At 42.7% G+C, this 14,505-nt stretch overlaps 1 protein-coding gene across 1 annotated transcript in view; it reads right to left on the reverse strand.

Annotated features, from left to right (window-relative positions):
• Positions 1 to 262: 262 nt before the first annotated feature.
• The window catches only part of LOC122932680 (acidic mammalian chitinase-like), a 47,997-nt gene continuing 33,754 nt past the window's right edge, over positions 263 to 14,505 (reverse strand). Inside the window, exons 10-11 of the mRNA XM_044287238.1 lie at positions 10,519 to 10,648; positions 263 to 576 (exon numbers count right to left, since the gene is read on the reverse strand). Of these exons, the coding sequence (XP_044143173.1) occupies positions 263 to 576; positions 10,519 to 10,648 (444 nt within the window). The remainder of the gene's footprint in view (positions 577 to 10,518; positions 10,649 to 14,505) is intronic.

The following is a 14,505-nucleotide window of genomic DNA, read 5'->3' on the forward strand; positions in this document are numbered from 1 at the left end:
CTTGACACTGATCTAGGGGATCTTTATGACTAAAATCGCTGTGACTGAGGCACCAGTAAAGCTTTGGCAAGGAGGGCAGTAGGTGATTCATTATAGCAGGGCACTGCTGTTGAAATACAGCAATGGTTTTACATGATATACTATAGTAATAATAATTAAAAATAAATAAAAAACACGCATAGACCACAGTAGCGCATAAAACTGAAAAATTTATTATGGAGTATACATTGATACTTTCAGATCAGAACGGACAGATGGATCTTCATGGCCAGTTACAACAGTTGCAACTTGCCTGAAATACTAAGCCATCTGCACATTTCATTGAATAGGTACGTCCATTTGCACAAATGTAAAATTTGTTTGTATTTAGTGGATTTACATGAAGGCCATCAGTTTTCTCTGCACAGAAGTTGGAGTCAACATCATCGACAGGAGGGACAGGTGGAGGAGTCACTGGAGGCTCTGGTGTAGTGCCGTCAGGTTTGGCTGTTGTTGTGGTGGTGGTGGTGGTTGCACTTGGAGTAGTTGGTATAGAAATGCCACCACATATTTCTCCAGGGCAGTTTACAGTTGAACCTATGTATGTTATAGAGAAAACATCCCATGAAACAGTTCCCTATCAGAAGATCACTTGCTTAATTCAAGCAGTTCCTAAAAGTTTAGATAATACATAGGATATATTTACTCTAAGAACATTGTTGTTAATAGTTATGCAGTTATACCTTGGCATACAATCCTTCACAGTAAAAAAAACATACAAATGCATACTAAGCATAAGTAAAGAAAATCAAAGAACCAAACAAAATTGGAAAACAAGAAAAACACAGCTATGTTCTGATAAGAGACAGTAAAATTTCATGTAATTAAAGTATATTTACTGGATATTGAAAAGTTATGTATATTCCATATAACACTTGTTGCCTGTTTGTAGTACAATGAAAGGGTTTCTGTCACCAGAAATACCTAAATTAAACTGGCTGACATTAGCGATGTGCTAATGTCAGCTGAACCTAACTAGCCTATACCTAGTTTTATCCATGCCCCCGTTACGCCATAAATGTAACTTTTATAATATGCAAATTAGCCTCTAGGAGCAGGTGGGCTCTGTTCTCCCACCTCTGTCACCTCCCTCCGAGTCTTGATTGACAGGGCCAGGCAGCCTTCGCACCCTCCTGCCGGTCCTGAGTGCATGGTAAATCTCGCGCCTGTGCCATCCCGTCCAGTATTCAGCACAGGCGCATTAAGGAAGTCGGTAGCCAGTGAACGTCTTTCCTTCACTATGCCTGCGTGGAATACTAAACGGCATGGCGCAGGCATGAGATTTTACCAATGCCGGCAAAAGGATGCAAACGCTGCCTGGCCCTGTCAATCAAGACTTGCAGGGAGGTGACAGATGTGGGAGAACGGAGCCTCTAGTAGCAGAAGCAATGCCCCACCTGCTCCTAGAGGCTAATTTGCATATTATAAAAGTTACATTTATGGAGTAACGGGGGCATGGATAAAACTAGGAATAGGCTAGTTAGGTTCAGGTGACATTAGCACATCGCTAATGTCAGCCAGTTTAATTTCGGTATTTCTGGTGACAGAAACCCTTTAAATTCAAAAATTTTTACTAGTGTACATAGCTCTTCCACATCTCTGTTCTCCACTCTCATCTACCAACCAATTTGTGTTCTGTGCTTAGTCAAGGACTCTCAACTTTTCTTAGGTCTTCTTACGTCTCTCTGCAGGACTTATCTGGTCATACAGCTATTCTGTGTAACACACTGCCCAGGATCTTTAGACTAGCTCCTTAGGCCTTGTTCACGCGTAAGTTTTTTGATAAGTTTTTTTCCATCAGTTATTGTGAACAAAACCAGGTGCGGGTCAAAAACACAGAACAGTTGCAAATCTGTCATTATACCTTATCAATGTGTAGCCTCCACTCCTGGTTTTGGGTCACAAAAACTGATGTAAATAACTGATGTGTGAACAAGGCCTAACATTCCCAGTTTTAACTTTACCTTAGAAAAACACAAATTTCTCCAGAGAGCCCAATGTTACATAACTATAGTTAATGTGTCATACACAACTTGACCTGGCAGATGTTACTCTGTGTCCTCATTTAGAGATGAGTGAATTGATTTAAAATCTAAACAAATCAGATTCGACCCAGATTTTGCAAAAATCTGAGTTGCATTCAAATCTGAATTTTTGGTGTTCGATTTGGGTGAATTTTTGGGAGAGATATAGAGAGAAATATATAAAGAGATAGATTAGATAGCTAGATAGATAGATAGATAGATAGCCATGCACATGCCTGACTGGCCGAACCATTCATTTGGGGGCCTCCACAGGGTGCAGGGTCTCTGTTCTCATGATTGGTGGGGCTCCCAGCAGTAGGACCCTCACCAATCTAACAGTTATCCCTTATCCTGTGAATAGGGGATAACTTTACATAACCGGAATACACCTTTAAAGCACTGTGTATTATGATGGCACCAGGGGCGTAGCTAAAGGCTCATGGGCCCTGGTGCAAGAGTTCAACTTGGGCCCCCTTTCTCTCAGTGCTTTGTGGCCAGGGGCAGGGAAGCACATTGCCTTCTTGCTGCCTGAGGCAAAAATTGAAACTGCACCCCCCCCATCATGCCAAATTCTTGACCTAACCCCTTCCCTCCAGCCAGAGGTATAACTTGACCAACATGCACTTTCTATAAAACAGGTGTCTTCTTATGTGGTACAAGGGTCTTTGGGGCCCCTCAGGCTCCTGGGCCCGGTAGCGACTGCTACCTCTGCACTCCCTAAAGCTATGCCCCTGGATGGCACTATAAAAATGAACATTATGTGTTTGAATATATCACCATTTTCTGGTGCTTTCTGCAGTTTTTTCATGATACTTTATGACAGTACAGTAGCTGGCTATCATTCAGGAGAGATTTGTGCTGTTGCTGTGTTAACATAAAAATTTCTGTGTGAAATAGGCAAGTAATGTTAAATGTACCCCTAAGGTCTTGAATGAACATATGGTGGACACATTGTAAAAAAATTGGAAGTTAATAAATAAACAAATAAGAAATTTCTAATAAAAATATGTTCTATTAAAATAAAAAATAAAAACCCTTTTCCCTAATGAAGTCATTTAAAAATTGTGAAAAATAGAAAAAAAATAGACATATTTGGTATTGCAATGTCCACAACGACTGCCTCTATGAAAATGTCACTTGATCTACCACGTCTGGTGAATACAATAAAAAAAAATAAAAAACGATGCCAAAACAGCTATTTTTAGTCACCTCACCTCCCAAAAAACGTAATATTAAATTATCAAAAAGTCATATGTACCCCAAAATGGTACCAATGAAAATGTCACCTCATCATGCAAAAAACAAGCCCTCAGTCAAGACCATCACCAGATAATAATGTCTCTAAGAAAATGGAGACACAAAATCATGATTTTCTTTTTCAAAAATGCTCTTATTGCGTATAACAAAATAAAATAAAAAAATATACATATTTGGAATCGCTGCATCCATAATGACTGGCTCTATAAAAATATCACATGATCTACCCATCTGGTGAACGCCATACAAAAGATGAATAAAAACAGCTATTTTGAATCCGCTCACCTTCCAAAAAAGCATAATATCAAACAATCAAAAAGTAGCATTTACCCTAAAAAGTATCAATAAAAAGTACAGTATGTCCTGCAAAAGGCAAGCCCTCAGATATCTATATTGGCAGAACATTTTTAATGTTATGGATGTTAGTATACGACGATGTAAAATACAACAGATTTTAATAAAAAGTGATTTTATTATGCAAAAGTTGTAAACGTGAAAAAACTATATACAGGGAGTGCAGAATTATTAGGCAACTTGTATTTTTGAGGATTAATTGTATTATTGAACAACAACCATGTCCTCAATGAACCCAAAAACTCATTAATATCAAAGCTGAATATTTTTGGAAGTAGTTTTTAGTTTGTTTTTAGTTTTAGCTATTTTAGGGGGATATCTGTGTGTGCAGGTGACTATTACTGTACATAATTATTAGGCAACTTAACAAAAAACAAATATATACCCATTTCAATTATTTATTTTTACCAGTGAAACCAATATAACATCTCAGCATTCACAAATATACATTTCTGACATTCAAAAACAAAACAAAAACAAATCAGTGACCAATATAGCCACCTTTCTTTGCAAGGACACTCAAAAGCCTGCCATCCATGGATTCTGTCAGTGTTTTGATCTGTTCACCATCAACATTGCGTGCAGCAGCAACCACAGCCTCCCAGACACTGTTCAGAGAGGTGTACTGTTTTCCCTCCTTGTAAATCTCACATTTGATGATGGACCACAGGTTCTCAATGGGATTCAGATCAGGTGAACAAGGAGGCCATGTCATTAGATTTTCTTCTTTTATACCCTTTCTTGCCAGCCACGTTGTGGAGTACTTGGACGCGTGTGATGGAGCATTGTCCTGCATGAAAATCATGTTTTTCTTACCTTGCAGACTTCTTCCTGTACCACTGCTTGAAGAAGGTGTCTTCCAGAAACTGGAAGTAGGACTGGGAGTTGAGCTTGACTCCATCCTCAACCCAAAAAGGCCCCACAAGCTCATCTTTGATGATACCAGCCCAAACCAGTACTCCACCTCCACCTTGCTGGCGTCTGAGTCGGACTGGAGCTCTCTGTCCTTTACCAATCCAGCCATCTGGCCCATCAAGACTCACTCTCATTTCATCAGTCCATAAAACCTTAGAAAAATCAGTCTTGAGATATTTCTTGGCCCAGTCTTGACGTTTCAGCTTGTGTGTCTTGTTCAGTGGTGGTCGTCTTTCAGCCTTTCTTACCTTGGCCATGTCTCTGAGTATTGCACACCTTGTGCTTTTGGGCACTCCAGTGATGTTGCAGCTCTGAAATATGGCCAAACTGGTGTCAAGTGGCATCTTGGCAGCTGCACGCTTGACTTTTCTCAGTTCATGGGCAGTTATTTTGCGCCTTGGTTTTTCCACATGCTTCTTGCGACCCTGTTGACTATTTTGAATGAAACGCTTGATTGTTCGATGATCACGCTTCAGAAGCTTTGCAATTTTAAGAGTGCTGCATCCCTCTGCAAGATATCTCACTATTTTTGACTTTTCTGAGCCTGTCAAGTCCTTCTTTTGACCCATTTTGCCAAAGGAAAGGAAGTTGCCTAATAATTATGCACACCTGATATAGGGTGTTGATGTCATTAGACCACACCCCTTCTCATTACAGAGATGCACATCACCTAATATGCTTAATTGGTAGTAGGCTTTCGAGCCTATACGGCTTGGAGTAAGACAACATGCATAAAGAGGATGATGTGGTCAAAATACTAATTTGCCTAATAATTCTGCACGTAGTGTATATTTGGTATTGTCATAATCGTATAAACCTGCAGAATAAAGTTTGCGGCGAATAAAAGTTTTCCTAAACTTCGAATATAATTCCGCTTCAAATTCACTCAACACTAAAGGCTACATCTCAGATATAGCTGCAGTATATTTTTAAATGGTTAGGTTAGTGCAGGCAATATGTAGGTACTGTACATTCAAGAGGTGCCAGATATGCAAGTGTCATTCAAAACAAAGAAAGGGGTGGGATCCAGCCAGTTCTCCCAAACCAAAGTTGTTAAGACCCCCTGTAGTGAATTTATTGGGGCTCCAATCCATTGCTTTAATGGCCTGGTCCCTAGCGAAGGCTTCCAGGCCTGTCATAGTGAGCCATCTGAAAAGTCGTGCCTGAGGCATGGACTTATAGGCAGCCTGTAGAAATCCCATAGACTGCAATTGTATTATTTTGCAGTCTATTGGACAAGCTATTACAAGATTGCATTTACAGAACATTGCATGGACTGAAAACATACAGTGAATAAAGTAAAAAAAAGTTACAAAAAGTTATAATATAAAAAAACACAAAAATATTAAAAATTAAAATCACCCCCTTTTCCTATTATACATATAAAAATAAACAATGCAAAGCATAAACATCAGTGGTATCAATTTGTCCAAAAATGTCTGAACTAATAAAACATAAAAGTATTTATTATGCACGCCAAACACTAGCATAAAAAAAATAGTCAATTTGTTGTTTTTGGCCACAATACCCCCCCAAAACTGTTTGTACCCAGTAAAAACAACTTTTCCCTCAAATGAGCTCCCACACAGCTCTGCAAATAAAATAAAAATAAAAAAGAATATTGAGATGCCCCCCCCCCCCCCAAAATGTAAGGCTTATTATTATTTTTTTTTTTACGTACTAAATCAGGCATGCTCAACCTGTGGCCCTCCAGCTTTTGAAAAACTACAACTCCCAGCATGCCCGAAAAGCCTACAGCTATCATCCTACAGCAGGGCATGGTGGGAGTTGTAGTTTTACAACAGCTGGAGGGCCATAGGTTGAGCATGCCTGTACTAAATCATATTACAAACTGCATAAATTTGGTATGGTATCACCATTATTGTACTGACCTACAGAATAAAGTTGTCAGGATATTTTTAGCACATAGTGAACGCTGTAAAAACGAAACCTAAAACCCCACGGCAGAATCACATATTTTTTTTCAATTTCACCCCACAAATAATTTTTGCCAATACAAATTATGTTAAATGAAATGGTTCCATTAAAAAGTACAACTTTTCTCACAAAATCTACAGTATTTTTCGCCCCATAAGACGCACTTTTTCCCCCCATTATGGAAGCGCTCATTAGTACCGGAGAACCAGGAAGCGGTGAAGGCTCTGTACTCACCGCTTCCTGGTCCTCGGCTGTCAGCTGTGCAGTGGCTGCGCACAGCGTGAGGGCCCTTTGTTACCTCACGCAGTGCACGCCGGTTCACAGCACAGTTGATGTAGGAGGAAGACAGAGCGCAGGCAGTGAGGAGCGGACGCGTCCAGGAGCAGGAGAGGTAAGTGGTTTATTTATTTTGTGATCTGAGTCTTGGGGCTGCTGAAACATGGCTGGGGGTTGACCAAACATGGTTTGGGGCTGCTGAAACATGGCTAGGGGCTGATCAAACATGGCTGGGGGCTGCTGAAACATGGCTGGGGGCTGCTGAAACATGGCTGGGGGCTGCTGAAACATGGCTGGGGGCTGCTGAAACATGGCTGGGGGCTGCTGAAACATGGCTAGGGCTGCTGAAACATAGTTGGGGGCTGCTGAAACATGGCTGGGGGCTGATCAAACATGGCTGGGGCTGATCAAACATGGCTGGGGGCAAATAAATATGGCTGGGGGTTATGAGATATAGCAGGGGGCTGATATGAGGCATGGTGTCTCATCTGAAGTCTGAATGGGGGTCTTTTTTATATTGGGCTCTGATCTGAAGTCTGATGGGGGGTCTTATTAACATTGGGGGTCTGATTGAGGCCGTGAGCTGAGGTCTGATTGCTGATCTGATCTGTGGTCTAATAAAAAAATGTTTCTTCTTCTTGTCCTCCTCTAAAACCTAGGTGCATCTTAAGGGCCAGTGCGTCTTATAGGGCGAAAAATACGGTAAGCTCTTATCTGTCTATCTGAATGGAGAATTTTAAAAGTTATAGCTCTTGGTGGGGATGAACAAAACGAAAATTACAAAATGAAAACTGGCCGTGTCCTTAAGGCCTCTTGCACACGAACGTTTATTTTTTCCGTTCCGTTTTTGCGGATTTAGTTTGCGGTCCATATGCAGAACCATTTACTTCAATGGGTCTGCAAAAACAAGGGAAGTTACTCCATATGCATTCCGTTTCCATATTTCCATTCCGTTCAAAGATAGAACATGTCCTATGTCCTTTTATGCCCAGCCCAATTGTTTTATGTACTTATGGTTTAAACATTATTGTATGCCTCCGTTTCCATTTGCGATCCGAAAGAAACGGAAACCAAATGGAAAAAACGGAAAGGTAAAATGGAACAGAAACGGAATGGTGGAATGAATACGGAAAGACTACTGAAACAAAATAACGGATCTGTTTAAAACGGACCGCAAATCCATACGCATGTGCAAGAGGCCTAAGGGGTTTAAGTTGCAGAGCACAGGCAATTTTCACCTTGCAAACATGTCTATGTTGGTCAGATAATGACCCTGGTGTAAAGTATATATTGATCTATTTTTGCTGCCTGGGCATCATACTGCATCATGTTAGTAAGGCCTCATGCACACGACAGTATTTTTTCACTGTCCGCAAAACAGGGTTCCGTTGGTCCGTGATCCGTGACCGTTTTTTCGTCCGTGGGTCTTCCTTGATTTTTGGAGGATCCACGGACATGAAAAAAAAATTGTTTTGGTGTCCGCCTGGCCGTGCAGAGCCAAACAACAGATCCGTCCTGAATTACAATGCAAGTCAATGGGGACGGATCCGTTTGACGTTGACACAATATGGTGCAATTGCAAACTGATCCGTCCCCATTGACTTTCAATGTAAAGTCTGGAGTCCCTTTTATACTGTCAGATCTGATATTTCTCCAATCCGATGGTATATTTTAACCTGAAGCGTCCCCATCACCATGGGAACGCCTCTATGTTAGAATATACTGTCGGATATGAGTTACATCGTGAAAACTCATATCCGACAGTATATTCTAACACAGAGGCGTTCCCATGGTGATGGAGACGCTTCTAGTTAGAATATACTACGAACTGTGTACATGACTGCCCCCTGCTGCCTGGCAGCACCCGATCTCTTACAGGGGGCCGTGATCAGCACAATTAACCCCTCAGGTGCCGCTCCTGAAGGGGTTAATTGTGCGTATCATAGCCCCCTGTAAGAGATCAGGGCTGCCAGGCAGCAGGGGGCAGACCCCCCTCCCCAGTTTGAATATCATTAATGGCCAGTGCGCCCCCTCCCTCCCTCTATTGTAATAATTGCATTGGTGGCACAGTGTGCGGCCCCCCCCCCTCACTCCCTCTATTGCATTAACATTGGTGGCCAGTGCGGCCCCCCCCTCCCTCCCTCTATTGTAATAATAGCATTGGTGGCACAGTGTGCGCCCCCCCTCCCTCCATCTATTGCATTAACATTGGTGGCAGTGTGCGCCCCCCCCGACCCCCTCCTTCCTCTCTCTATTGTTTTAATACATTAGTGTCAGTGTGTCCCCCCCCCCGGCTCCCCTTCCTCCCTCTATTGTTTTAATACATTGGTGGCAGTGTGCGGCCTCCCCCGGCCCCCTCCCTCCCTCTATAGTAATAAGAACAATGGTGGCAGTGTGCGGCCTCCCCTCTCCACCCCCCCCATCATTGGTGGCAGCGGAGTTCCGATCAAAGTCCCAGTTTAATCGCTGGGGCTCCGATCGGTAACCATGGCAACCAGGATGCTACTGCAGTCCTGGTTGCCATGGTTACTTAGCAATAGTAGAAGCATCATACTTACCTGCTGGCTGCTGCGATGTCTGTGTCCGGCCGGGAGCTCCTCCTACTGGTAAGTGACAGCAATGCGCCGCACAGACCTGTCACTTACCAGTAGGAGGAGCTCCCGGCCGGACACAGACATCGCAGCAGCCAGCAGGTAAGTATGATGCTTCTACTATCGGAACTCGCTGCCACCAATGATCGGGGAGGGGGGGAGAGGGGGGGCCGCACACTGCCACCAATGTATTAAAACAATAGAGGGAGGAAGGGGGGCGGGGCGCACACTGCCACCAATGTATTAAAACAATAGAGGGAGGAAGGGGGGGCGGGGGGGTGCACACTGCCACCAATGTTAATGCAATAGAGGGAGGGAGGGGGGGCCGCACACTGTGCCACCAATGCTATTATTACAATAGAGGGAGGTAGGGGGGGCGGGGGGGGGCCACACTGGCCACCAATGAAATTTAAACTGGGGAGGGAGGGGGTCTGCCCCCTTCTGCCTGGCAGCCCCGGATCTCTTACAGGGGGCTATGATACTCACAATTAACCCCTTCAGGTGCAGCACCTGAGGGGTTAATTGTACGGATCACAGCCCCCTGTAAGAGATCGGGTGCTGCCAGGCAGCAGGGGGCAGTCATGTACACAGTTTGTAGTGTATTCTAACTAGAAGCGTCCCCATCACCATGAAAACTCAGCTCTGAAAAAGCTTTTATGCAGACGGATCTTCGGATCCGTCTGTATGAAAGTAACCTACGGCCACGGATCACGGACACGGATGCCAATCTTGTGTGCATCCGTGTTCTTTCACGGACCCATTGACTTGAATGGGTCCGTGAACCGTTGTCCGTCCCAAAAATAGGACAGGTCCTATTTTTTTTGATGGACAGGATACACGGATCACGGTCTTGGCTGCAAAACGGTGCATTTTCCGATTTTTCCACGGACCCATTGAAAGTCAGAACTGTGATTTGCAACTTACATTAAAGTAGAATGGAATATAAATTGCATGTGTCTTGTGATCTGCAACACAAACTCCATCATGCCTGTATTTTTTTTGCGACTGTCATCTAGCAGTCACAGCATGTCATGTGTCACATTGTGACACCATTGTCAAATCATTTCAAATGTTGCCGTGTAGCTGAACCCGAACTGCTTCTTCTATTCAAAATAGTTGCATACCTTCCAGTAAGGACTTCAGGTGGTTGATCAACGGATATCTTCCTTGATTGCAAAAGCTCCCCTGGAAATCATCCAAATCAATGGCCCAAACCATGGCACCACCAAACCCACTTTCTTTTAAGAACCTCACCTTGAAATAATAAAGAGATTATTACTAGTAGTATTTATAACATTGTTGTTGTAATTACGCATGATTTAGAGCCTTAAAGACAAATATTAAATCTTGGGGAAGCAGTTATAAGACAGGAGAGATGTGGGCACTAATGTACTAATTCATTGATCCATTTATCTCATACAGATTCATTTTTGCATTGCCTTAAATTGCATCTCCCCCATTGCTGTCAGTGGCTAGAGAGGAGACAGAAGCAATTTCGTTACTGAGCATGGGCATGTATTACAGAATCATCAAGGAACTCATCATGTGATTGCAAAGCACTGATGGCAGAGAGACCTAGAACAGCTGTCTCACAAAGTGTCATAGTAATGCCATATAATGCACAAATTTGGATATTGATGGTGTTGGAAGGGCATATCTTTATGGTTTTTGATGGTGTTGGAGTTGGCAGGTGGAGGTACATTAAATTCTTTTACATCGACACTGCAACCCTTCACTCATACATGTACAGTCAGAAATAAAAAATGCACCCTCTATGAATTATATGGTTTTAGTAGAGCATAATAAAAAAAATCTGTACTTTAGAAGGTCATAAAATTAACCAACCAACAGATTCCGCTGTGTCATTATTTATTTAACTAAAATGAAGCCAACATGGAAAAGCCATGTGTGAAAAACTAAATCTACCCCATGAATCAACAGCTTGTAGAACCACAGCGCAATACAGTATCAGCAAAGTGTATGAGAATTGACAAATCTCAGGTACACTTTTTATATTTTTGTCCATGGGGAAATTGACCTGCTGCATGGATTTTTTGTGCAGATTTCACCCTTTGTACTGCAAGACTAAGGCCTCGTTCACACTTCAGTGTTTGGTCAGTGATTTCCATCAGTGATTTGTGAGCCAAAACCAGAAGTGGAGCCTCCACAGACATGAGGTAGAAGGGAAAGATCTGCTCCTGTTCTGTGTTTAGAGCTGCACCTGGTTTTGGCTCACAAATCACTGATGGAAATCACTGACCGAACACTGACGTGTGAATGAGGCCTAAGATCGGAGAAAAACTGCATAAAAAGCACCAACAAAATTTATAAGTAACACATGCAGATTTTGGTGCTGATTTGGTATAAAATCACAGAGAAAGCCACAATCCACAGGAATTCTTTTTGACAACCCGCACCCATGCGCAAGTACCCTTAAGATCCTGCAACAACATTTCTGGACTTTTACTAGGCTATTGCAACACCTCAATTCTTTTCTTTTCCAGCCATTCTGTTGTAGATTTGCTAGAGTGCTTGGGATCATTATCCTGTTGCTTGACCCAGTTTCAGCTAAGCTTTAACTGTTTGATAGATGGCCTCTATTTGACTCTAGAATACTTTGTATTACAGAGGCATTCATGGTCAACTAAATTACTGCTAGATGCTCAGATCCTGCTTAATAGTTAGTATGAGATGTTTTTACTCTTAACATGGCACTCTGAATTATGTCCAAACACCTCCACTTTGGTCTCGTTTGTCCAAAGAACATTGTTCCAGGTCTCTTGTGGGTTGTTCAGATGCAACTTTGCAAACTTCTTTCTAAGGCTCATGCACACAAGTCAATGGGTCCACATCCGCAAGCAGAGTGCACACGGGCAATGAGCAAGTACGCTTGTGTGCATGAGCTCTTAGAAAGAAGAAACTTTCGCCTGTCAAGCCTTCCAAACAAGCCATATTTGTACAGTCTTTTTCTAATTGTACTGTCATGAACTTGAACATGTAACATGACATATGGAGTCTTAGGCCACTTTCACAAGGGCGACTTTTCCATCCAGATGCGATGCGTCTTGTGACCGCATAGCATTCAGACTGAATCCTGACCAATTCATTTCAATAGGTCTATGCACAAGTGTTGTTTTTTACACATCATCTCTGAGTTCAGGAGAAATCGCAGCATGTTCTATTTTGTGTGTTTTTCACGCAGCTCTGGCTCCATAGAAGTGACTGAGGCTTGTGTAGAAAACATAAGGTATCCGGATACAATGCGTTTTTTCACTGATTGCTAGGAGATGTAGATGGTTATTCTTCAGGTTTTTTTTTCACATGATTGAAAAAATACATACTATCCGGATGGGAAAAACGCAAAAACTGAACACAATCGCAGACAAAACTGATTGAATTTGCCGGCAAAATCAACAGTTTTCTCCAGAACAGATTCTGACACAATCCATATTGCTTGTGTGAAATAGGCCTTAGGTGTAGCTGTGCCTTAGATATTGGGGGGGGGGATCATTTATCATGCTGAAATAAGCCTAAATTAGGTGTTTACAGGTGCAGATTGTGGCGCAACGCTTAGTTGCGCTGCAATCTGCGGCTTCTCCCCGCTCATGACAGGTCTAAAATTGTGGGCGTGGGTGGGGAAGAGGACAGGTGGCAGGCCCGTTTCATTTACCATTTTCTACTTGTAGTTTAGGTGTAGAAAATGGTCTAAATGTAAGACAGCTCAGAAGCTATATTAAATTTAGAACTGGCAAAGGATCCGGCAAAGTTATGAAGGGGCCAGCGTCTCTTCATAACTTCGGCAGATCCACCGCCAGCTTAGGTGTTTATTAGGACCGGGATCTAAAACGCTGGTCTTAATAAATGTGCCCCTAGGTTTTCTTCAGTTTCTCTGAGATTTTGGGATGAAATTGGTGGGACGTCCACTCTGGGGAAAATTGTCAAGTGTCTTGAATGTTTTATAGAAATGGCCTTATTACCTTTCCCATATTGATGACCAGCAATAATTGCTTTCCTCCTTGGCATTGTTATAACACATGTCTAAATGTTCCTGACCTGCAAACTGCCAAAACTTCTGCTTTTATATAGGTGGTTACACTTCCTCTGATCAATTAATCACAAGCATTTGACTGCTACCCTCATACTTACGTACTTCATATGAAAGCAGTAAGTTTGTACTTAATTCTTGTTTTTCATCTGAGGTTGTGTTTACTTAATTTTAAGACCTTCTTAGGACCAGTGGGGTCATTTATCAAACTGGTGTAAAGTAGAACTGGCTTAGTTGCCCATAGTAACCAATCAGATTCCACCTTTCATTTTCCAAAGGAGCAGTCAAAAATGAAAGGTGGGCAACGAGTAGCATGTGAGCGTCTGACGATAGACGCTAGGCTCCGCCCCTCCTCTTCCTGCTCATCAGCCTGCCTCTCTACCGCGGTGTTTCCGTGATGCCGCAAAGCTGCTGCGGACGCCAATACCTGGATCGCGATCCCCTCTCTTCCTCTCCTATCTGCCCGCTGCCCTGCCGCTGATGGAAGTTGGTCGGATGTCAACACTTTTGAGGTCCTGGGGGGTGAGAGTCCTCCGTGTGAGGAGTCGCGCTGCTATGGTTCCTATGAACTGAAGTGAGCCTGGGAGTCAGGGTCCCAGTTGGGCATGTGGAGATAGTAAACGCCTGTGAAGACAGCGTGTGCTGTTTTGATGCTTGGGTGCAATTGAAAGACGGTTCATAAGAGAAGAATTTATGTTTTGTTTTTGTTTTCCTGGATAGTGGGCTTTGTCTCACAGTAGGGAAAGCTGCTGATATAACTGTAGATGGGAGGTACGAGAGGGGATGGAATTTGGAGGTTTTAATACCCAGGCTGTGTGGACATTTTGCAGCCTTGATATATTTGAGGTGGCTGTTAGGTTGTTAGCCCCTTGCTGAATAAAAGTGAGGGAAAGGACGGAGGAAAAATAGGGGGTGAAGATATATAGATGCTTGGACACTCTGGTGGCTTGACTAACTCTTTCTAACCCTTTGAGTTTTTGTCTCTTTTTTTTTTCCTTCCCTTTTTGCACTGGACTGATTTATATATACTCAATTGGTGCAGTCTGGACCTAGATCTCTCCGGAAT

This window comes from Bufo gargarizans, chromosome 3 (genome assembly GCF_014858855.1).
Source record: "Bufo gargarizans isolate SCDJY-AF-19 chromosome 3, ASM1485885v1, whole genome shotgun sequence".
Classification (NCBI taxonomy): Eukaryota; Metazoa; Chordata; class Amphibia; order Anura; family Bufonidae; genus Bufo; species Bufo gargarizans.